Source organism: Bos javanicus, chromosome 7 (assembly GCF_032452875.1).
Source record: "Bos javanicus breed banteng chromosome 7, ARS-OSU_banteng_1.0, whole genome shotgun sequence".
Lineage (NCBI taxonomy): Eukaryota > Metazoa > Chordata > Mammalia > Artiodactyla > Bovidae > Bos > Bos javanicus.
In genome coordinates, this window is record NC_083874.1 from 2,271,761 (window position 1) to 2,295,247 (window position 23,487).

At 38.7% G+C, this 23,487-nt stretch overlaps 1 protein-coding gene across 2 annotated transcripts in view; it reads right to left on the reverse strand.

The window, feature by feature from the left end:
- Positions 1-8,388: 8,388 nt before the first annotated feature.
- ZNF354C (zinc finger protein 354C) overlaps positions 8,389-23,487 on the reverse strand; it is a 42,156-nt gene continuing 27,057 nt past the window's right edge. For both annotated transcript variants that reach the window (XM_061421306.1, XM_061421307.1), the window contains exons 3-5: positions 16,860-16,986; positions 16,291-16,386; positions 8,389-13,174 (exon numbers count right to left, since the gene is read on the reverse strand). In XM_061421306.1, the coding sequence (XP_061277290.1) occupies positions 11,814-13,174; positions 16,291-16,386; positions 16,860-16,986 (1,584 nt within the window). In that variant the 3' untranslated portion in view covers positions 8,389-11,813. The remainder of the gene's footprint in view (positions 13,175-16,290; positions 16,387-16,859; positions 16,987-23,487) is intronic.

The following is a 23,487-nucleotide window of genomic DNA, read 5'->3' on the forward strand; positions in this document are numbered from 1 at the left end:
TTTGGCAGGGGGTTGGGGGAGAGGGCAGGGCTTCCCAGGTGGCACAGCGGTAAAGAACCCACCTGCCAATGCAAGAAATGCAGGTTCAACCCTGGGTCAGGAAGACCTCCTGGAAGAAGTGGCAACCCATTCCAGCATTCTTGCCTGGAGAATCCCATGGACAGAGAAGCCTGACAGGTTACAGTCTTATAGTCCATAAGGGCTTCCTTGGTGGTTCAGTGGTAAAGAATCTATCTGCCAATCCAGGAGACATAAGAGACACAAGTTTGATACCTGGGTTGGGAAGATCCCCTGGGGAAATAAATGGCAACTCACTCCAGTATTCTTGACTGGAAAATTCTATGGACAGAGGAGCCTGGCAAGCTACAGTTCATACAGTTGTAGAGTTGGACATGACTGAATGATTGAGCTCACACACATAAATTCTATATCAATAGGAGGATATTTCACATTGATGTTAGGTTGATGACTAATATGCAGTTACACTGCTTGGGATAGCCTTTAATCCTATAAACTTTTTTTGTACTGGGTTCCCAGACCCAGGGAGAGTCATATTTCTTTTCTTTTCCTCTGGGAGCAAATTCTTCCCTGGGTTTCATCACACTTGCTAGCTCATCTCTTCACTGGTTGTAGGTGGGATCGGATTGCATCCTTGTCCTGTTGTGCTGACCCTAAGAGACCAATTTCCCTTCCAGAGGAAGCAGCTTTATCCATGATGAACATGGTTGCTCCTGTGTTTTAAATGTGGTTCAACTGTTATCCCAATCTAGGTTTTCGGCTCACTCCTCAGTATAGTGGTGAGTATCCTCCCTTGTCACATGGGAGACTGGAATTCGATTCCCCAACGAGGAGTGCTGAACGTTCTGGGGGGCTTCTCTAATAGCTCAGCTGGTAAAGAATATGCTTGCAATGCAGGAGACCCCGGTTCGATTCCTGGGTCTGGAAAATCCGCTGGAGAAAGGATAGTCTACCCACTCCAGTATTTTTGGGCCTTCCAAGTGGCTTAGCTGGTAAAGAACCCACCTACAACCTGGGAGACCGGGGTTCAAGGGAACAGCTACCCATCCAGTATTCTGGCCTGGAGAAGTCCATGGACTGTATAGTCCATGGGGTCGCAAAGAGTTTGACACAACTGAGTGATTTTCACTTTCACTTTTCAGGTTTTCAGTCTATTTCTAGCTTCAGCCCCTTCATTATTAGGGAACTTTGTTAAGCATAACATATAATATAGCCATATTATAATTACAATTATAAAACTATATAATGAATTATTAAGTATAACATTTAGTGAAGAAAACCCTTTAAAATATGTTAATTCTGGTGTAGTAAATGTGATTTCTGTGGGCGAAGGGAGAAATAAGCGGGGGAAGTAGATGAAGCAGCAGAGAGCAGTACAAAGCTACCACAGCAAACAGTATTACAAGTTGCCATATGGAGCAAACTAATCTCTCTACCAGTTGAGTCCCAGCAAGACATAAAAAGGCCATCAGCACCGTGTTTGGTGTACATCACACAACTTTTTTTTTATCTTTCACACCAGGACTTCCCAAGTACTAAATATAGGGTTGAAAGAAAATTATTTTCATCCTGCATTCCTTCTGACAACATTTATTCTCACTTATTCGGCCAGTCCTCTTTAAAGATCTTTCTTATAAGATGGAAGATCCAGGGATGGGATAGGGAACAGGAGAAGGAATTCACTAGAGGACACAGGATATAGATTTTTTAAAAAAAGTAAGAAAGCTTCTTTCATTAAGTTGCATTAATTGCTGGGGACTCAATGCAGGAAATTCTTGGTACAATAATGGTGAAAATTATTGAACAGAAACATAGACAGGTGAGGCAGTTTTCTTTGGCTTAGGATATTTCAATGATATAAATGAAAATATTCTGTCAACTAATCTGGTCCATACCTACATATCTATATGTCTATGTTTCTCACAGATATAAAAAAGTAGGATTCAGAGAGAGTATCAAACTTTCCCAAGTTCACAACATTGAGTGGTACAATCAGCTTTATTAACTCAAGTCTTTTGATTCTGAAGTCAATGTTTCTTCTACATCTTAGAATTGTGTTTGGATCCAAAACATCTTCATAATGTTTTCCTGTAGTTTCACTTGTAAACCATACCACTTTCCCATATGGGCCATAGTAGATTTCATTTGTAAAATTCCTGTTCTACTTTCACTTGTCCTCATTACGTGTGGCCTTGCGGAGGATAAGTCAATTCTATACCAACTTTGGGCTTCCCTAGTGGCTCAGATGGTAAAGCATCTGTCTGGAATGCAGGAGACCGGGGTTTGATCCCTGGGTTGGGAGGATCCCCTGGAGAAGGAAATGGCGGCCCACTCCAGTATTCTTACCTGGAAAATCCCATGGACCTGGAGCCTGGTAGGCTATCGTCCATGGAGTCGCAAAGAGTCAGACACAACTGAGCGACTTCACTTTTTCACTTTCATACCAACTTTGCTTTTCTATTAGCTGTGAATTTTGATATAAATTCAGACTTCTATATTATTTTCTCTTGGTTGCTTTCATCTTATTAACTCAGGCACAACATTCATCTCTTTGGCCTTAAATTGCCTCTTATGATGGGCTCCTCCATGGTTCATCCACAGTTTAATGCAACATCATGCAGACACATACAAACACACAGGTCCTGAACAGACACAAATGTTTATCTTATTTAAAAAAACTATGTTTAAAATTTACATATAATAAATTTGCATTTTCTTAATGTAGAGTTTCATGAGTTCTAACATTTTCACACTACAGATCTGTACAAGTACTACAAACAGGTATAACAATTCTGTCCCCAAGAAAACTCTCTTGTGCTGTTCTTTCATAGTCAAACCTTCTGCTTATCTTATCTGTGGTCCCTGGCAACCACAGATCTAGTCTCTGTGTCTCTAGTTTTTGGTTTTTACATAGAGCCATATAAATAAAATCAAAGCATATAAGCTCTGTGTCAGGTTTCTCTTTCATAGCATAATGCCTTTGACATTCTTCAATGCAGAATGTATCAACAGTTCATATGTTTTTATTGCTAAGTGATAGTCTAATATATGCTACTGCAGAAGAGTAGAGAAATAGCTCATGAAAGAATGAAGAGGCTGATCAAAGCAAAAACAACACCCAGCTGTGTGTGTGACTGGTGATGGAAGTACAGTTCGATGCTGTAAAGAGCAATATAGCACAGGAACATGGAATGTTAGGTCCATGAATCAAGGTAAATTGGAAGTGGTCAAACAGGAGATGGCTAGAGTGAACATAGATATTTTAGGAATCAGTTAACTAAAATGGACTGGAATGGGTGAATTTAACTCAGATGACCATTATATCTACTATTGTGGGCAGGAATCCCTTAGAAGAAATGGAGTAGCCCTCATAGTCAACAAAAGAGTCCGAAATGCAGTACTTGGATGCAGTCTCAAAAATGACAGAATGATCTCTGTTCATTTCCTAGGCAAGCCATTCAATATCACAGTAATCCAAGTCTATGGCCCAACCACTAATGCTGAAGAAGCTGAAGTTGAATGGTTCTATGAAGACTTTCCTACAAGACCTTCTAGAACTAACACCCCAAAAATATGTCCTTTTCATTGCAGGGGACTGGAATGCAAAAGTAGGAAGTCAAGAGATACCTGGAGTAACAGGCAAGTTTGGCCTTAGAGTACAAAATGAAGCAGGGCAAAGTCTAACAGAGTTTACCAAGAGAACACATTGGTCTTAGCAAACACCTTCTTCCAACAACACAAGAGAAGACTCTACAATGGACATCACCAGATGGTCAACACCAAAATCAGATCGATTATGTTCTTTGCAGCCAAAGATGGAGAAGCTCTATACAGTCAGCAAAAACAAGACCAGGAACTAATTGTGGCACAGACCATGAACACCTTATTGCCAAATTCAGACTTAAATAGAAGAAAGTAGGGAAAACCACTACTTTTTAGGGAGACCTGAATAGGGAGATCATTCAGGTATGATCTAAATCAAATCCCTTATGGTTATACGGTAGAAGTGACAAATAGATTTAAGGGATTAGATGTGATAGACAGAGTGCCTGAAGAACTATGGACAGAGGTTTGTAACACTGTACAGAAGGCTGTGATCAAAACCATCCCCAAGAAAAAGAAACGCAAAAAGGCCAAATGGTTGTCTGAGGAGGCCTTACAAATAGCAGAGAAGAAAAGCAAAAGGCAAGGAGAAAAGGAAAGCTATATCCATCTGAATGCAGAGTTCCAAAGAAAAGCAAGGAGAAATAAGAAAGCTTTCCTCAGTGATCAATGCAAAGAAATAGAGGAAAACAATAGAATGGGAAAGACTAGAGATCTCTTCAAGAAAACAGAGACCAAGGGAACATATCATGCAAAGATGAGCACAACAAAAGACAGAAATGGATGAACCTAACAGAAGCAGAAGATATTAAGAGGTGGGAAGAATACACAGAACTGTACAAAAAAGACCGTCATGACCCAGATAACCACAGTGGTGTGATCACTCACCTAGAGACAGACATCCTGGGGTACAAGGACAAGTGGGCCTTAGGAAGCATCATTATGAACAAAGCTAGTGGAAGTGATGGAATCCCAGTTGAGCTATTTCAAATCCTAAAAGATGATGCTGTGAAAGTGCTGCACTCAGTATGACAGAAAATTTGGAAAATGCAGCAATGGCCACAGGACTGGAAAAGGGCAGTTTTCATTCCAATCCCAAAGAAAGGCAATGCCAAAGAATGTTCAAACTACTGCACAATCACACTCATCTCACATGCTAGCAAAGTAATGCTCAAAATTCTCCAAGACAGGCTTCAACAGTTCTCAGGCTTCAACCGAGAACTTCCAGATGTTCAAGTTGGATTTAGAAAAGGCAGAGGAACCAGAGACCAAATTGCCAATGTCTGATGGATCATAGAAAAAGCAAGAGAGTTCTGGATAAACATCTACTCCTACGTTATTGACTATGCCAAAGCCTTTGATTGTTTGGATCACAACAAACTGTGGAAAATTCTTAAATAGATGGGAATACCAGAGCACCTTACCTGTCTCCTGAGAAACCTGTAGGCAAGTCAAGAAGCAACAGTTAGAACCGGACATGGAACAATGGACTGGTTCCAAATTGGAAAAGGAGTACGTCAAGGCTGTATATTGTCACCCTGCTTATTTAACTTATATGCAGAGTACATCATGCGAAATGCCAGGCTGGATGAAGCACAAGCTGGAATCACAAATGCCGGGAGAAATATCAATAACCTCAGATACACAGATGACACCATCCTTATGGCAGAAAGTGAAGAGGAACTAAACAGCCTCGTGATGAAAGTGAGAGAGGACAGTGAAAAACTGGCTTAAAACTCCACAGTCAAAAAACTAAGATCATGGCATCCGGTCCCATCACTTCATGGCAAATAGATGGGGAATTAATGGAAACAGTGACAGACTTTATTTTCTTGGGCTCTGAAATCACTGCAGATAGTGACTGTAGCCATGAAATTAAGATGCTTGCTCCTTGGAAGAAAAGCTATGACAAACCTAGATAGCATATTAAAAAGCAGAGAAATTCCTTTGCCAACAAATGTTTGTCTAGTCAAAGCTATGGTTTTTCCAGTAGTGATGTATGAATGTGAGAGTTGGACTATAATGAAAGCTGAGTGCTGAAGAATTGATGCTTTTGAACTGTGGTGTTGGAGACTATTGAGAGTCCCTTGGATGGCAAGAAGATCAAAGCAGTCAATCCTAAAGGAAATCAGTCCTGAATATCCACTGGAAGGACTGATGCTAAAGCTGAAGCTCCAATACTTTGGCCACCTGATGGAAAGAGCTAACTCACTGAAAAAGACCCTGATGCTGGGAAAGATAGAAGGCAGGAGGAGAAGGGGATGACAGAGGATGAGACGGTTGGATGGCATCACCATCTTCATGGTCATGAGTTTGAGGAAGCTCTGGGAATTGGTGATGGACAGGGAGGCCTGGTGTGCTGCAGTCCATGATGTTGTAAAGAGTCAGACACGACTGAGCAACTGAACTGAACTGATTCGAATATATGGAGGTACCACCATCTGTTTAACCAGTCTATTTCTGAACTCACTTTCTGTCCCATTAATCTACATATCTATTCCTTCACTTATTACTGTAGCTTAAAGTTGAGTATTTTGAGTCCTTTAACTTTATTCTGCTTTTTCAAAATTGTTTTGGCTACCCAACTTCCTTTGCTTTTCCACCTAAATTTTAGAATCAGCTTTTCTAGCTACAGAAAAAATATCCTAATGAAATTTTTACTGGAATTGTGTTAAATCTGTAGAATAAATTGATGAGAATCGCCATACTAGCTATATTGTCTTCTCACTTGTAAACTATGTCTCCTTAATTCATCTTTTTTATGTCATTCATTAACATTTTGTAATTTGCAGTATGGTGCTTCTCTGATGGCTCAGAGGGTAAAGAATCTGCCTGCAATGCAGGAGACCTGGGTTTGATCCCTGGGTCAGGAATATGCCCTGGAGAAGGGAATGGCTAGGAGCCTGGTGGGCTTTTTTTGCAGTATAGAGATCCTACACATTTGCATATTTGTAGCTATGTATTTCTTTACTTTCCACTTCCTTTTTACTTTCCAGAGTACAGCAAATGGTGTATATTGCTTAAATTTATTTTCTAATTGTTCTTTTGTTGTTGTTTAGTCATGTGTGACTCTTTTGTGACCCAATGGACTCTCACTTGCAAGGCTCCTCTGTCCACAGGATTTCCCATTTAACACTACTGGAGTGGGTAGCCATTTCCTTCTCCAGGGGATCTTCTCGACCCAGGGATCAAATCTGTCTTCTGTATTGTCAAGCAGATTCTTTACCAGTGAGCCACCAGGGAATCCTGATTGTTCACTGCTAGTACACAAATGCAGAAACTTTTGCATGTTAATCTAATATCTTCTGACCTTGTTAAACTCAGTTCTAAGAGCTTTTTTTTGTTGATTCCTTGGGTTTTTCTAAGAGGACAATCATGTCATCTTTAAACAGAGGCCATTTAATTTCTTCCTTTATAAACTGTATTTTCTTTTTTTTTAGGCTGATTGCATTAGCAAGGATTGGTTAGGAGTGTTCAGAGTGGACATCATGACTTGTCCCCGACCTTAACATCATTCAGCTGATCACCATTAAGCAGGATGTTAGTTGTGGGATTTTGGTAGATGCCCTTTATTAGGCTAATTTCTCTTTTATTTCTGATTTTCTTAGTTTTTATCACAAATACTGTCAAAATTTTCTCTGCATCAATTGATACGACATGTCTTTTCCCCTTTCTAGTTCAGTTTGGATATGTGTCAGCCTGTCTTCCGTTATGGACTCTTTTCGCTGTCATCTCTATGCTGATGCTAAGTATGTCCAGTGGTTTTTGTTTTGGTATATTTTATGACTGTATTTTTTAGTTTTAAAATTTCCATTTGGTTCCTTCTAATGTATTACCTATTTTCCTGCTGAGAACTTTTAAGTTTCCATTCAAGAATGGTCACATTTTTTTTGAAACACTGTTATAATGCTTTTATAATTCCAAAATTTGTGTCATCTTGGGGCAGTGCCTGTTGTCTTTTTTCCTTATGAACTGTTGAGACTTTCCTGATTTTTACACTTTGTGCAATTCTACATTATGAGATTCTGGATTGAGATTAGGGATGAGTCTGGGGTTATATACACAACCTTATGACATTACTTTCCTGAGTTTCCTTTTCTGTCACCAGCCTGACAATTTCCAGCTTCCAGGGCCCACTCCTCTTCTGGTCTTTTGATTAAAATACAAAGGCTTTAGGTTCTCCTCTCTGCTACACACATAATGGATATACCTACCTCCAGGTCCAAGCAGCAAAAAGTGAGAGATGAAAAGCAATGAGGATTCTTCCAACAGTTCTCTGACCAGAAATAAATGTTGTCCTCTCTGAGAGGTTTAGGTGTCTGCTCAACCACCAGTGTCCTCACCACAGACATGCCTGAGAGTAACAGACTGGTCTTATTTCAAAATCTTGTTTCCTTCCCAAATCTGGCTGCTACCATCATTACTTTTCAGGACCCTAAGGCTGCTGTTCCATGCATTCTTTAGGATTTTTAGTCATATTTAGTAGGAGATATAAGGTGTTGTGTGCTTATTCTATAAGAGGAACCAGAACAAATGATGGTTAAGTTATCTCCAATGATCACATCCATATAGGATAAACTCTCAAACCAGAAATTTGAGTATAAAGGAAGAATACTGACTGGAAGTTTTATATGCATCACTTTTCCAATCAAATTTTTGCTTCAATTTTTTATTAAAAAATTTTACAGAAGTTTACAGAATGACCAGTGAACATACTATATCTTCCACAAAGATTCAGCAACAGCTGACTAATTTTTTACACATTTATTTAAAAATATGCTACAACATCATGACTCTTTAAATTTGAAAACTTTGGCATGCATCTCCTAAGAAGAAGGGTACTGTTTTTCACACTTCAACAACATCATCAATATCATACCTCTAGGAAAATTAAACATACCACATTACCTAAAACCCATTCTATCCTCGTATTTCCCCACATCCCCCTAAATGTCTTACAGTTGTTTTGATTTTCTGAATCAGATGCCAAATAAGAATCACACCTTGCATTTGGTTATATCTCAAGTTTCTTAATCTAGATGACTCCACTCCTGTTTTATTATATTGGTTTCTTGAAAAGTCCAGACAAGCTATCTTGTACAATAACTCAAACTCTAGACTTGTCTAATTCTTCACTATGTAATTCGGTTTGTTCTTCTATTTCTTGTATTTCTGGTAAACAGGAAGAAAAGTCTAGATAAGAGATTTAATTAGAGTTTCATTTTTTCCCCAAGAATACATCACAGGATGATCATGTTTACTTTATACTGCATCTCATCAGGAGTCACATGTCAGCTTGTTCCACTGGTAGAGAAATTCAGTTTAACAGCCAGATTTCTCCATTATAAAGGCATATCTTTCATCTGTAATTGGTATCTGTGATCTTGACACCGTGTAAATAATGTTTAATTTTTTTTTCATGTAATAGGGTTTTTCCATCCATTGAATGTGCCTAATTACATTAAGGGTTGTAAAATGGTGATTTTTCTAAATCTATCACACCATGTACAATGAAGAGAGGACATTCTCCAAATAAGTATATAAAGAGCTTTTCTATTTTCCTCTATTTTTTCATTATAGGATCATTTTATTTAGCATGTTATATCCAATTACTGTGATTATTCTTTTTGATGTTCAAATTGTCCTAAATTTGACTAGTGGGAGCTCCTTTAAATTGGCCCTCACATCCTTCTGACATTATTCCTTTAGTCTTTGAGTTCTTTTTTTGTTTCACAAAAAAAGTATTCAAGGCATATCTTATATTTTCCCTGTTCCAAACATATCTTACATTTTCCCTATTCCAAACATACGGAATCAGCCATTTCTCCAAGGAGCCCTACTTCCTTTTAGTGAGGAATAGCATTTAGAGACCAAAATCTGCGTAATGTGTGGATACTGCTATTGGGTAATCAAATGGGTTTTTATCTAGAATATCTTGCAAATGGCTCTGTATGATGTGAAAAACTGAGGTTTAAAAGCTTCATTTTCCTTATGTGCTAAGTTGCTTCCGTCATGTCCAACTCTTTGCGACCCTATGGACTGGAACCCACCAGGCTCCTTTGTCCATCAGATTCTCCAGGCAAGAACACTGGAGTGGGTTGCCATACCCTTCTCCAGGGAATCTTCCCAACCCAGGGATCGAACCCAGGGAACGTCTCTTATGTCTCCTGCACTGGCAGGCAGGTTCTTTACCACCAGTGCCACCTGGGAAGCCCCATTTTCCTTATAAATATACTTGAATATGTAAGAAACACCCCCCACCTCACTTCACTTTCTTTGACCATGACACCCAGCTTGAAGGATCGTAGTTCCCTGACCAGGGAAGGAACCTGGGCCACAGCAGTGAAAGCACCACATTCTAAAAAACTTGACCAGCAGGGAATCCCCAAGAAAATACTTTTTAATGAGCTAAGACAAGTCAAATGCTGAATGCTTGAGTTTAAAGTTTAGATGTCTCAGGGGGTTCTAGCTAATTTTCATATTAATAGAACAGTTCTATTGAATGATATCCACTGTGAAAGTAAATATAACTGAAGGAAGTAGGCCCAGGGGAAAATGACATTTTTCTGCAAAACATGGAATGTTTTTGGATAACCAACTTATACCAATAACTAGAATGTTTAATAATAAGATACTCATATATCACTTTACATAAAAGAAGTCCTAAAAGATGTGTAACAAAAATAAACAAAAAGGCAATTTTATATGTGAACCCCTCAAATGTAGTTTCACTATCTGGACTATAGCTAGCTTTTAGGATTTAAGTACAGTTACTACAAAAGAAGGTATAACTAGGGACTCATAAGAAAAAAGGAAAACATGACTAAGTCAATTATTAAGGTTAAAATTGAGGGAACTTACCAAACATAAAAATAAAACTGATTAAATTACTGCAATTGTGCCTAACCAGTTTACAAAACAAACAGCTTTGGGACTTGGACTCTTGGGGCCTGAAGTTGTAAATTAACCTATAATTATTACAGAAAACCAGAGCTGAAGATCTAGCTTCTAGTCTTAATTGTACTCAAAAAGCTCAATTTCTTCATTAATTAAAATGAAAAGCTATAACTAACTAAATTAAAATCTCCCCTGGTTTTAATAAGCTACCAGGTCTATAATCAGAGTCTGGAAATATATCCCTTTTGCAACACACAAGACAGTATTTGCATGATAGTCTCTCCACTTGCTTCAGTTTACACCAACTTCTCTAAGACTCTGTTCAGTAATGTAGAATCATATCAAATTAAGAAATAATGTAAGGAAAGAAAAGGAAGAGACACCATTGGGGAAAATTTTAATTTTCAAAACTAAATTCTAAAGTAATAAAACCACATTTTTTAATCATCAAAGAATTTTGAAAAAATATAGACCAAAACTCTTTCTGTGTGCACATATACACATGAATACATACACACATTTATCTCTATCATGGGTGTCTCAGGCTACAGTAAAGAATCTGCTTGCAAAGCAAGAGACCCAGCCTGGACCAGGAAGATCCTCTGGTGAAGGGAATGGCTACCCACTCCAGTATTCTTGCCTGGAGAATTCCATGGACAGAAGAGCCTGGTGAGCTACAGTCCACAGGGTTGCAAAGAGTCAGATATGACTGAGCAACTAACACACATATACATACATGTATATTTATAAATATAAATTGCTGGTGAGGCAGTTCATGAAAAGTGAGCTTAATTATTTCCATGTGAAAATCTAAACTTAAAGAATTTCTTCTTGTCTTTAGCTTCTCTTTATGAAAGAGAGCATGTCCTATATCTATCTGCCATTTTAGAAAATATGGCCCCACACTTACTCACATTATTAATAACTCAGTGACTGCCTTTAAAAGAAAATTCATATTGAAGCTTACTGTTAGAAAGGCAACAAAGTCTAATGAAAGAAATAAAACTTATATTCCATTGTTTTCATTTTTTTTAAGTTAGGTCTTTTATAATTTTCTGTGAATTTAAAATTTTTGTTTTTAGAAACCTTAAATTTACTGGTTCTTATAAAATTTGACAAGGCAGTACTCTTAATATTCGTTGGTCAATTTTACCATTACTTAGTGATAACTTGCATATTTTCTCTAAGAGAAGTAAAAAAAAGACTTGATCTATTAGAAGTCTGTGCCCTATTTATTATTCTCCTGATTATTCTCCAATGAGAACCCTTAAATTATTTCAGAGATGAATTAAACCTTATAGGCTTATCTCCTCTAAGAAATCTCTGACCCCATATTCTTTCCATTTATAGAGTTTTTCTTTATTGTGAACTTTTTTGTGTCTACAAAGGTTTGATCTGTAACTGTAGGCTTTCCCACATTCCATACATTTATAGAGTTTCTCTCCAGTATGGATTCTCTCATGTTCAGTTAGGAATGAATACTGGCTGAAAGCTTTTCCACACTGATTACACTGATATGGTTTCTCTCCAGTATGGATTCTCTGATGCCTATAAAGGTTAGATTTGCAACCAAAGGCTTTCCCACATTCTCCACACGTGTAAAGTTTTTCTCCAGTATGAATTTTCCGATGGTCATTAAAGGATGAATACTGGTTGAAGGCTTTCCCACATTCATTACACTGATACGGTTTTTGTCCAGTATGAATCCGCTGATGTTCAATAAAGGTTGAGATGCGAGTGAAATTTCTCCCACATTCCAAACATTTACACAGTTGTTCTCCAGTGTGAAGCCTCTGATGTTCAGCCAGGGATGTAAACTGGCTGTAACTTTTCCCACATTCACTACATTTATAGGGTTTCTCACCTGTATGGATTTGTTGGTGTCTATGAAGCTTTGCTCTACAATTGAAGGCCTTCTCACATTCTCCACATTTATAGAGTTTTTCTCCAGTGTGAATTCTCTGATGTACAGTGAGGGTTGAACACTGGCTAAAAGCTTTACCACAGTCCTTACACTGATAGGGTTTCTCTCCAGTATGCACTCTCAAATGTTTGATAAGGGTTGAACTGCTACTAAATGCTTTCTCACATTGATTACATTTGTAAGGTTTCTCTCCAGTATGAATTCTCTGATGGGCAAGAAGTGATGATCTGTGGCTGAAGGTTTTCCCACACTCACTACATTTGTAAGGTTTCTCACCAGTATGAATTCTCTGGCGTTCAATAAGATGAAGACTCTGATTGAAGCTTTTTTCACATTCATTGTAAATATGAGGTTTTTCTCCTGGGTAAATCTGGAAACATCTCATTAGATCAAAATTCTGTTTAAAATCTCTCCCAAAAGTATAATATATACTGGGTACTCTTTCTGTAGGAACATTTTGTTGTCTAATAAGAACTGTATTTATAAATAAACCTTTCCCTAATTCAAGACTTGTCTGGTCTCCAGTTCTACTGATGGTTTGCTTCTGTGAGGCTACCATTTGCCTGAGAGTTTTTTTCTGTTGCTCTTGTGTCCTGCCCTCAAATTCCAAAGCTTCTCCACACTTGATGTCCAACTTAATGGAGTTTTTCATTATTATTCCTTGAGATGTTTCTCCTGAAGAAATGTCCTGTTTGCGAGGCAATGCTTCTATTTCAGGCCATATCTTGAAACCTGGAATAAATCAGAATAGTGGCTCCTCTGCTAGAAGAGAGTTTGATACCATATAATTTCAAATATGGACTTGAATCTAGAGAAAAACAGGATAGAATGGAAGGAGAAGTAAACAGGAGTAGTGTGGGAGAATATAGTAGACAAATTAACAGTGACAACGAAGATATTGCCATCTGAGAGAAGTAAAGGCAGGGATCTTTTGAGACTAACAAAAGTCTACAAGAGATGTGACGTTCTGAAGTATACCCAAGCCCCAAGCTCAGATCTGATTCTAAAGTGAAAAGATTTAGCTTGAGCTGATTCTAAGAAACTCTGAGTTAAAACCTGGCTTACTTTTATCAATCCATGATTGAAAATAAAGTTATATCACTAATTAGGTGACTGTGTGTGCTTAAATAAACTATACAAATTAAATAAAATATAGATTATCTATGTTAATAAAGTTTATCTGGTTTTAGTAATAAAAATATTTAATGAAATTAAATAAGAATATGAAATATAGGCTATAAATCTGCATAAGAATATAGATCTTTCTTAATGTATCCATCGGAAACCTAGCAGTTCAGATTTTCAAGGATCAACCAGGTACCTTCTCTCTTTTTACTCTTTCTTACAATATGATCTTCCCTGTCTATCTAGAAATGTACCCTACTACTCTAATCTTATTTATTTACAAAAACTCAATTACTTAAGCCTAAATAATCCACCTCTTTCTGCAAATTTCAAAACATATTTTCCAAACATCCAATCACTTAACTTACATATATAAAGTTTGTGGAAATAATTCAAAGTTATTTGTTCAAGGAGAGCAGTAGCTATGTCTTATGATGATTTGTTAATTCTTTATTGTGTACAAGATAAGTACACAATTAGAATGTCTTAGATAAAAAATAAAGAATGAATGAGCAGAGTGGCCAAGTTGGAAAAATTATTATGAAGGGCAGGTAACCTTGAAAATGAAAAGAGACCTCTCCTCTCTTACTGGATTCCTGAGACTCAGTCATTTATTGAACAAATACTGAATAATTAGCAATGATAATAGGAAAAAAATAAATGGCCAAACAGTAATAGTTCATTTCTCCATGATCTGAGAAGACTCAACTGCATATTCAGATTTGAGGTTCAGAAAATGAGGATACCAATATCAATAATATTGGTAAAGAATGGAAGATACACAATAGAGGTGGGTTGGATTTCAACAGAAAAAGAAAGGAGGACCCTGTGAGTCAAAAAGAAGGCCTATTAAAGTCATTTGTGGAGAAAGTAAACCTATGTGGGGGGGCTTATTGACTAAAGAAGGGAATTTGAGTTGGAATTAGTTAAAATTTTGGTTAAGCACAGTAAGGCCAAATATACAGTTACTAAATAACTAGAAGAATTTACTAATAGAAGGTGCTATAAATTCTTAGACAGATAATAACAAGGCAAAAATGTTTATATTTGGTAAAATGGGCAGCTTGGATCAAAGGAAGGACAGAATGGAATCTGAAAAATAATGTAGCTGCAGTGGTCTGGCTGAATTGAGTAACTTGAGCTTCATCCGCACTGAGTTAATCAGAGAGGTAATTAATTCAATTAAAACAGAATTTTAAAAAATTTTAAAATATTACTAAATCTAATATATCAGATGCTTGAGGAACAGAATTCAAAGATCTGGCCTCTCCCTTAAATATGCACAATCTTATTATAAAAATAATTAACAAACATAACTACAATTCATTTGATAGATACAATAATCAATGCACTCCAACTATGTAGGAAGTGCTGTATGAACATAAATGATGGGAAAATTAATGCTGCCTGGGAAGTAGGAGGGCTTCCCGGGTGGTGCAGTGGTAACGACTCTGCCTGTCAATGCAGGAGACGCAAGGGACACGGGTTCAGTCCCTGGGTTGTGAAGATGCCCTGGAGTATGAAATGGCAACCCACTCTAGTATTCTTGCCTGGAAAATTCCATGGACAGGGGAGCCTTGCAGGCCAGTCCATAGTGTCTCAAAGAGTTGGACATGACTGAGCAAGCAAACAATTGAGGAAAGTAGGAAAGATAAGAAAAATCTACAGATAAGAGTGGCGTATTAGGTGGACAAATGGATCTTGAAAGATAAATAGTTTCCCAATGGACAAGGTAGAAAAGGTGATTCAAGCTGAAGGAATAACACACAAATGATAGTGAGTATGCAGATGTAGCCAGAACACTGAGCTGAAGAGGAAGTGGCCACTGAGGAGACCATAAAGGAATATGAAGACAGGCTAAGATGTAGGTTTAATGTCATATTAAGGAATCTTTCTTTACTCCATGGATAATGGAGAAACAATGAAGTCTCTTAAGGTACAGGATAAATACATGAGTTTCAAAAAGACCACTGTGCTCATGGCATGGAGAATGAGTGAGAAAAAAGAGGCTCAGAGAAGGTAGGTAACTATCCTATAGCTCATGTAAGCAGGGGTAAGTGTAAGACAAAATTCGGAATGTCTGAATTCAAACCATGATCCTTAATGCCTGGTGGTGGTGGTGCTATGTGATCAGTCACATTCAACTCCTTGTGACTCTATGCACCGTAGCCCACCAGGAACAACGTGCTTGCTGACCCCTGGACTGGAAAGGCTACAGGGGTAATGTTAACAACAGCTGATTGAATATATAATCCTGGGACATGACAATCTAGTCACCAAGAAAATAAGAAATCAGACACAAAGGAATGTTAATAATACTTTGAAATATGTGGATGGTAAAAACGAAATGAAAAAATTATTTAAAAAAATTCAAAATATGGCAGAAGGTGTAAAGTGTTAAAAAAAAAATCTGTCAGACATGAACATGTGTAAATGCAGATGGAAAATTAACATGAAGAGCAAGAGGTGATAGAAGGAAGTGAGTGAGGCTGCACAACAAAAGGTGGTGGGGAGGGAAAGAGAATGCAGGGAGTGGTATGAGAAGGAAAATGTCAAGGCAAGGACCTTCTTGATGAAAGAAAACCATTACAGCCAAGGAAGCTTGTCAGGTGGTCCTGAGCATTTCAACAGGGCTCAGAATTTCTAGGAGAGTTTTCAAACACTCCTCGCAACCTGCTTATGTATAAAGACACTTGTGCCCAATCCCCCAGTCACTTACTCACCAAGGCAGGTATCTTGAGGGATTTCTCTTTCCACCATACAGGGATCTTCTCCTTGTTGCAACTGGCAGATCAATTTTGGCATTGAAAATGGAATCCCTGCTCATCAGGAAGGAAATGGAGTTTGAACAAATGGCATGAAAAGCAAGCCCCAAACTCAAACCAGAACCTACAGGAAAGATAATACAAGTCTAGATAGAGAGGCAAAGTAGGCAGTCCTCTTGAGAGGACTGAGGCCTTCACAGGGATGGAGCAGGAGGTGGGTCTTGGTTCAGAAACAATACGGGGCCCTGTCTATGAATGCCATGATGATGGGAGTCTTCTGCATTTTTCAGAATCTAAACGGGGGTCCAATCATTGGAGTAGGAAGGAACTATTAAGGACGTGGGGTGGGAGGAAGGCAGAGGACAAAGAGCAGCATGAAGGGCATCAAAACAAACAGGTACACTTTTAATTCTACAGAGATTTGTCCTTTCCCAGGGCAGAGGACAGAAACCTGCAGACTCTGAACCTCCAAGGGAGCTCTAAAGTCCTCCCACAGCAGACTCTCCATGACAGGCAAACCTCCTTACCCAGCGAGACCAGGGTGCTGTAGTTCTCCAGCATCACCTCCCGGTACAAGGTTCTCTGGGCAGCATCCAGGTGCAACCACTCGTCCCGGCTGAAGAGCACAGCGATATCCCTAAATGTCACTGACTCCTGTAACGGCAAACCCATTCCTGTTTACCCAGGAACATCTCCCCTGGAAGACTCGGTAAGAAGGTGATACTGGGACGTGTAGCAACTATTCTGAAAATGTCTCAGGATTCTAAATATTTCAAAGCAACTGTTTATGTTACTTTTGGAACCACCCATCAACTAACAAACAATATTTATCGAGTACCCACTTGGAGCAAAGACACATGGCATGTTTGTGAGGGCATAGAAAAACAGGGCAAATTTCCTGCTGAGAAGGAATTTATATTGCACCCTGGATCTGTCAGAGTCCATTTATCTCCTCCTACCAATTCAAAATCCAAATTAACTGAAAAGAAAAAATCAGAGTACGTTTAGAGCAATGCTGGAAAAGTAGGAGAAATATAACTAGTAGAGCAGAAATAAAAAGGAATTTCTGAGACATAAAGCAAAGAATAAAAAAATAATACTGATTAATGTCTATTAATGGGCTTCCCTGGTGTCTCAGATGGTAAAGAATCAGCCTGCAGTGCAGGAGACCAGGGTTGGATCCCTGGTCAGAAATTCCCAGGAGAAGACAAGAGCTACCCCCTGCAGTATTCTTGCCTGGAGAATTCCATGGACAGAGGAGCCTGGTGGGCTATAGTCCATGGGGTCACAAAGATGTTAGAGACTATGATAGAAACTTTTTATACAGTAGCCAATTTAAGTTTCATAGATATTCTATCAGGAAGACACTATAAATAATTTTGCAGATCAAGAAACAGTCCAGAAAAATTACAAAATCTTTCCTAGCTAATACTGTTCAAGTGGTGGAGCTCCTAAGTGAATTCAGGTAGACAGATCTCTAAGCTATATTGTCAGATGGGTTCCGTGGACTAGAAAAAATTAGAAGAACTCAAGTACTACACAGGTGCAAAAAGGAAATGCTGAGAAGCTAAGACTTTCCAAGAGAATCTCAGTCAAACACAAAATATAAGAAGGCAGATACCAATTTTTTTAATGAAAGGGCTGAAGGGAATGACAAACGATACAAAGCTTAGTGGATATTATTAGAATCTATCAAAAGGTGAAAGGCACATCACTATGACTTTGCATTTCTACTTCTAGGATTCTACTACAAGGAATAATCACACAGCTGGGTAGGGATATCTGCTCATGGGTGTTCACTAAAGCATTACTTGTAAGTTAATCGTTATGGTAGGATGAATGATAAACCTGTAAACATTGTACATATAACAAATGGGACTTTGAGGATCTGTTGAAGGATTTTGAGCGGGGGAGAGATTATTCTGGATTATTATACAGGGTGATCTCGTGTAATCTTAACAGTCCTTGTAAGAAGAACACAAAAGGAGTTAGAAGAGAAGGCTACGTAATGATGGAAGCAGAGACTGAAATGACATATTTTAAAGATGCTTGAAAAGGTCACAGACCAAGGAAAATAGGGGGCCCCTAGAAGATGAAAACAAGACCAGGAAACAAATTCCCCACCCCTCGTCCTACAGCCAAGGCAGAATCAGCCCTGCTGAGAACTTGACCTTAAGTCAGTGAAACTGAATTCACACTTCTGACCTCCACAACTATAGGAGAATACATTTATGTTGTTTTAGCCACTGAATTTGTTATAATTTGTTATAGCAACAATGGAAACTAATACAATGGTGAAATTTTCAAGACAACCTACATTATCTATCAATAAAAGAATAGATAAGCAATTTATACTGCATTTAGCCCATGATATGTTATAAAGCCATTAAACAGAATGAGGTAGATTTGTATGCCTGACATTGGAATTTGACTGTGATATATTATCGATTCATATGAAAAAGCAAACTCCCGGTCAATATGTGTTGAAAAATTCTTTATCTCTATATGCATAGGTGCATACAAAAATATCTGGAAGAAAACAAGCTGTTCCAGATTATTATTTGATATTTTAGAGAGGGACAGAATGGCACTCTACCACTTATATCCTTCATTAGGCTTACATTTTTTACAGGGTGTATGTTTGTTTTGACTTTTTTTAAGATTCCACTTTAATTTACATATTCATTTTTTAGCTTTGCATTTCTGGTGGCTGCTGAGAATCATAATATACATTCTTAGTTTTTCACAGCATATTTAGAGCTAATATATGATTTCACATAGAAGGGAAAAACCTTGCAAACATATGGTTCTTCTTCATGTTGTAGTTATTACAAAGTTATTACAAAGACATTCCCAGATCATAAAGTTGACAGGACTCATCAGCTCACTCCAAGACTGCTCATGGAAGGCAAACAGTACAATTTTGTTGTTGTTGTTATTTAGTCATTGACTCTTTTGCAACCACATGTCTCCTCTGTCCTCCTGTCAGGCTCCTCTGTCCATGGAATTTCCCAGGCAAGAATACAGAAGAGGGTTGCCATTTCCTTCTTCAGGGAATATTCCTTACCCAGGGATCAAACCTGCATCTCCTGCATTGGCAGGTGGATTCTTTACCACTGAGCCACCTGGAAGCCTGAAGGGTACACTGCAGCAAAATAAAAACTGTGTAGGAAAGTATTGGAAGCCAGAGATGCTTCATGAGTCTCCTTATTTGCATGCACAGACTATGCTGTGTCATTGGATCTATTAATAGACAAGAATTCTTGGTTTGGGGGAGCTTAAAGGAGAAATGCTCAGCAGGGGCTTTTATGCATCAAGCATGGCTTGACATACCATATAAGCCAGTTGCAAATCAAGTGAACATGACCCTGAGGGTGGTCAGTGGCATTTAAAGAGTACATCCAGGGCTTCCCTGGTTGCTCAGTGGTAAAGAACCTGCCTGTCAATGCAGGAGACACAGGTTCCGTCCCTGAGCCAGGAAGTTCCCACATGCCTGAGAGCAGCTAAGCTTGTGCAAAACTATTGAACCTGTGCTCTGGAACCTGGGAGCTGCAATTACTGAGTCCACATGCCATAACTACTGAAGCCCTCATGCCCTAGAGCCTGGGCTGTGCAGCAAGAGAGGCCATCACAGTAAGAAGTCCATGCACTGCAACTGGAGAGTAGCCCCAACACTCCGCAACTAGAGAAAAGTCCATGCAGAAAGAAAGACCCAATACAGTCAAAGAAAGAAAGAAAATTATTAAAAAAAATAGAATAAGAGCACATCCATTGCCCTTATCTTGGCCAGGAACAAAAAAACAGCCATTCAGGCATCCCTGGAGACAAAACTTTTCCAGTCCAGACCTTAATGAATTCTAAATTCACAGTTGTCATACATATTACATCCACTTACATGATAAACTCCATAACACAAGATTATATTTTTGCTTTAAACAAGCACATGCATACCAAGCCTGGTAGGCTCCAGTCCATGGGGTTGCAAAGAGTTGGACACAACTGAGCGACTTCACTTTCACTTTTCACTTTCATGCATTGGAGAAGGAAATGGCAACCCACTCCAGTGTTCTTGCTTGGAGAATCCCCGGGACAGGGGAGCCTAGTGGGCTGCCATCTATGGGGTTGCACAGAGTCGGACACAACTGAAGTGACTTAGCAGCAGCAGCAGCAGCAGCATGCATACCAAAGAAACTGAGAGGAAAAATTACTTATGTATTTCTATAATATATATATTTATCCAGTCACCACTTTTAATATGCTTAATTTCCTTCTTAAGATTACATCTGGCATTGTTTCCTTTTAACTCAGAGAACTTCCTTTAGCACGTCTTATACTGCAGAACTGCTGATGATGCATCAGCTTTGTTTTCTTTTATCTGAAAATGCCTTTATTTTACCTTCATTCTGGAAGAATATTTTCATTGTTTACAGAATTTGGGGTTGACAGTGTTTTTCTTCCGGCATATAAAAGGTCATTATTGTTTTCTGGCCACTGTTGTCTCGGATGAGGAGCCAATGGACATTCAGATATTGATTCTATGTATATAACACGTTTTTTCCCCGTCTGCTTTAAAATCTCTGGTTTTTGGTGACTTGTCTATGACTTCTCTGCCTGATACTATTGGCACCATCTACAAATGGATGTTCAGTGCTTAAAAGGTGGCTAGTTTGAATTGTGAAGTGCTATTTATATAATACACATCAGAATATTTACTAAAAATATTTATATATATATACACACATACATATATATATACACATATATGTATATATATATGATACTTCAATAATTTAATACTCATAACATGTGGAAATGTGAGATGTATGGATGTGAGAGCTGGACCATAAAGAAGGCTGAGCACCAAAGAGTTGATGCTTTTAAACTGTGGTGCTAGAGAAGACTCCTGAGAATCCCTTGAACAGCAAGGAGATCCAACCAGTCAATCCTAAAGGAAATCAACCATGAATATTCATTGGAAGGACTGATGCTGAAGCTGAAGCTCCAATACTTTGGCCACCTGATTTGAAGAGCCAACTCACTGGAAAAGACCCTGATGCTGGGAAAGACTGAAGGCAGAAGAAGGGGACTGCAGAGGATGAGATGGTTGGATGCAATCACTGACTCAATGGACAAGAGTTTGAGCAAACTCCAGGAGGTAGCAAAGGACAGGGAAGGCTGGTGTGCTGCAGTCCGTGGGATTGCAAAGAGTCAGACACAACTGAGCAACAACAACACATGTTGAAATAATATTTTGGGTATACTGGGTCAAGTAAAATATTTATTAAAATTAATCTGCTTCTGTTTATTTTTTACTGTGACTACTAGAAAGTTTACTTTTTAAATTGAAGTATAGTTGATTTCCAGTGTTGTGCCAATCTTTGATGTACAGGAAAGTGACTGAGTTATACACACATAGACATCCTTTTTTAATATTCTTTTCCACTATGGTTTATTATAGGAGGTGGACTATAGTTCCCTGTGCTATACAGTAGGACTTGTTGTTTATCCATCCTATATATAACAGTTTACATCTGCTAATTCCAAACTCCCGGTCCTTCCCTCCCACATCCCCCTCCCCTTTGGCAACCACAAGTCTGTTCTCTGTGAGTCCGTTTCTGTTTTGTATATAGGTTCATTTGTGCTCTATTTTAGGTTTCACATCAAAGTGATATCATATGACATTTGTCTTTCTCTTTTTGACTTACTTTACTATGTTAATCTCTAGTCACATCCACGATGCTGCAAATGGCATTACCACCTTCTTTTTATGGCTGAGTAACATTCCACTGTATGTCCATATACACACACAGACACACACCACATCTTCTTTAACCACTCATCTGTCAGTGGACGTTTAGGTTACTTCCCGTCTTGGCTATTGTGAATAGGGCTGCCATGAACATAGGGGTGCATGTATCTTCTTAAATTATAATTTTGTCTGGGTATATGCCCAGGAGTGGGACTACTGGATCATACAGTAATTCTATTTTTAGTTTTCTGAGGAACCTCTACACTGTTTTCCACAGCGGCTGCATCAACTTACACCAACACTGTAGGAAGGTTCCCTTTTCTCCACACCCTCTCCATCATCTGTAGACCTTTTTTGCCACTTTAGTTTTTAATTGAAGGATGATTGCCTTACAGAATTTTGTTGTTTTCTGTCAAACATCAACAAGAATCATCCATATTCCCTCCCTCCCAAACCTCCCTCCCATCTTCCTCCCCATCCCACCCATCTAGATTGTCACAGGGCCTGTTTGAGTTCCCTGAGTCATACAGCAAATTCCCGCTTGCTATCTATTTTACATATGGTATTGTGAGTTTCTATGTTACTCTCTCCATACATTTCACCCTCTCCCCCAACCTTCCCCAGTGTCCATAGATCTGTTCTCCATGTCTGTTTCTCCACTGTTGCCCTGCAAGTAAATTCATTAGTACCATCTTTCTAGATTCCATATATATGTGTCAGTATACAATATTTACATTTCTCTTTCTGACTTACTTCACTCTGTATAATAGGCTCCAGGTTCGTCCACCTCATTAAAACTGCCTCAAATGTGTTCCTTTATTATGGCTGAATAATATTCCATTGTGTATATGTACCACAGCTTCTTTATCCATTCTTCTGTCAATGGACATCTAGGTTGCTTCCATGTCTAGCTATTGTAAAGAGTGCTGCAATGAACACTGGGGTTCATGGGTCTTTTTCAATTTTGTTTTCCTCAGGGTAGTGCCGGGGTCCAGCCCTGGCTGATCCAGGGAGTTCCAAGCGGGGACGGCGTCGGCAAGGATCAGGATACAATAGCTTCAATTAGATATTAATTAGAGATGTAAAGAGTAATAGAATGAGAATAGCTCAGCAGGAAAACTCAGTGGAGAAAAGAGGCTGAGTAGCTTGGTTTACGCAGGAGACCAATAAAACTTCAAGACAAGAAGTTTGCACCATTTATGTAGGCCGCAGGCGTCCTTCCATTCTCCCGAAGGAGAGGAGACACTGAGGTCTCCCCGGTCAGATCTTAGAAGCCCAGGCATAATTAGTAAGCATGGCGGGTTCCGCGCTCCAGATGGAGACTCAGCCAGAGTTTGAGAGAGAGAGCGACATGGGGAGACCAGTATTTCAAGAAACTGATCCCAATTCTTTATTTTCCATGGTCT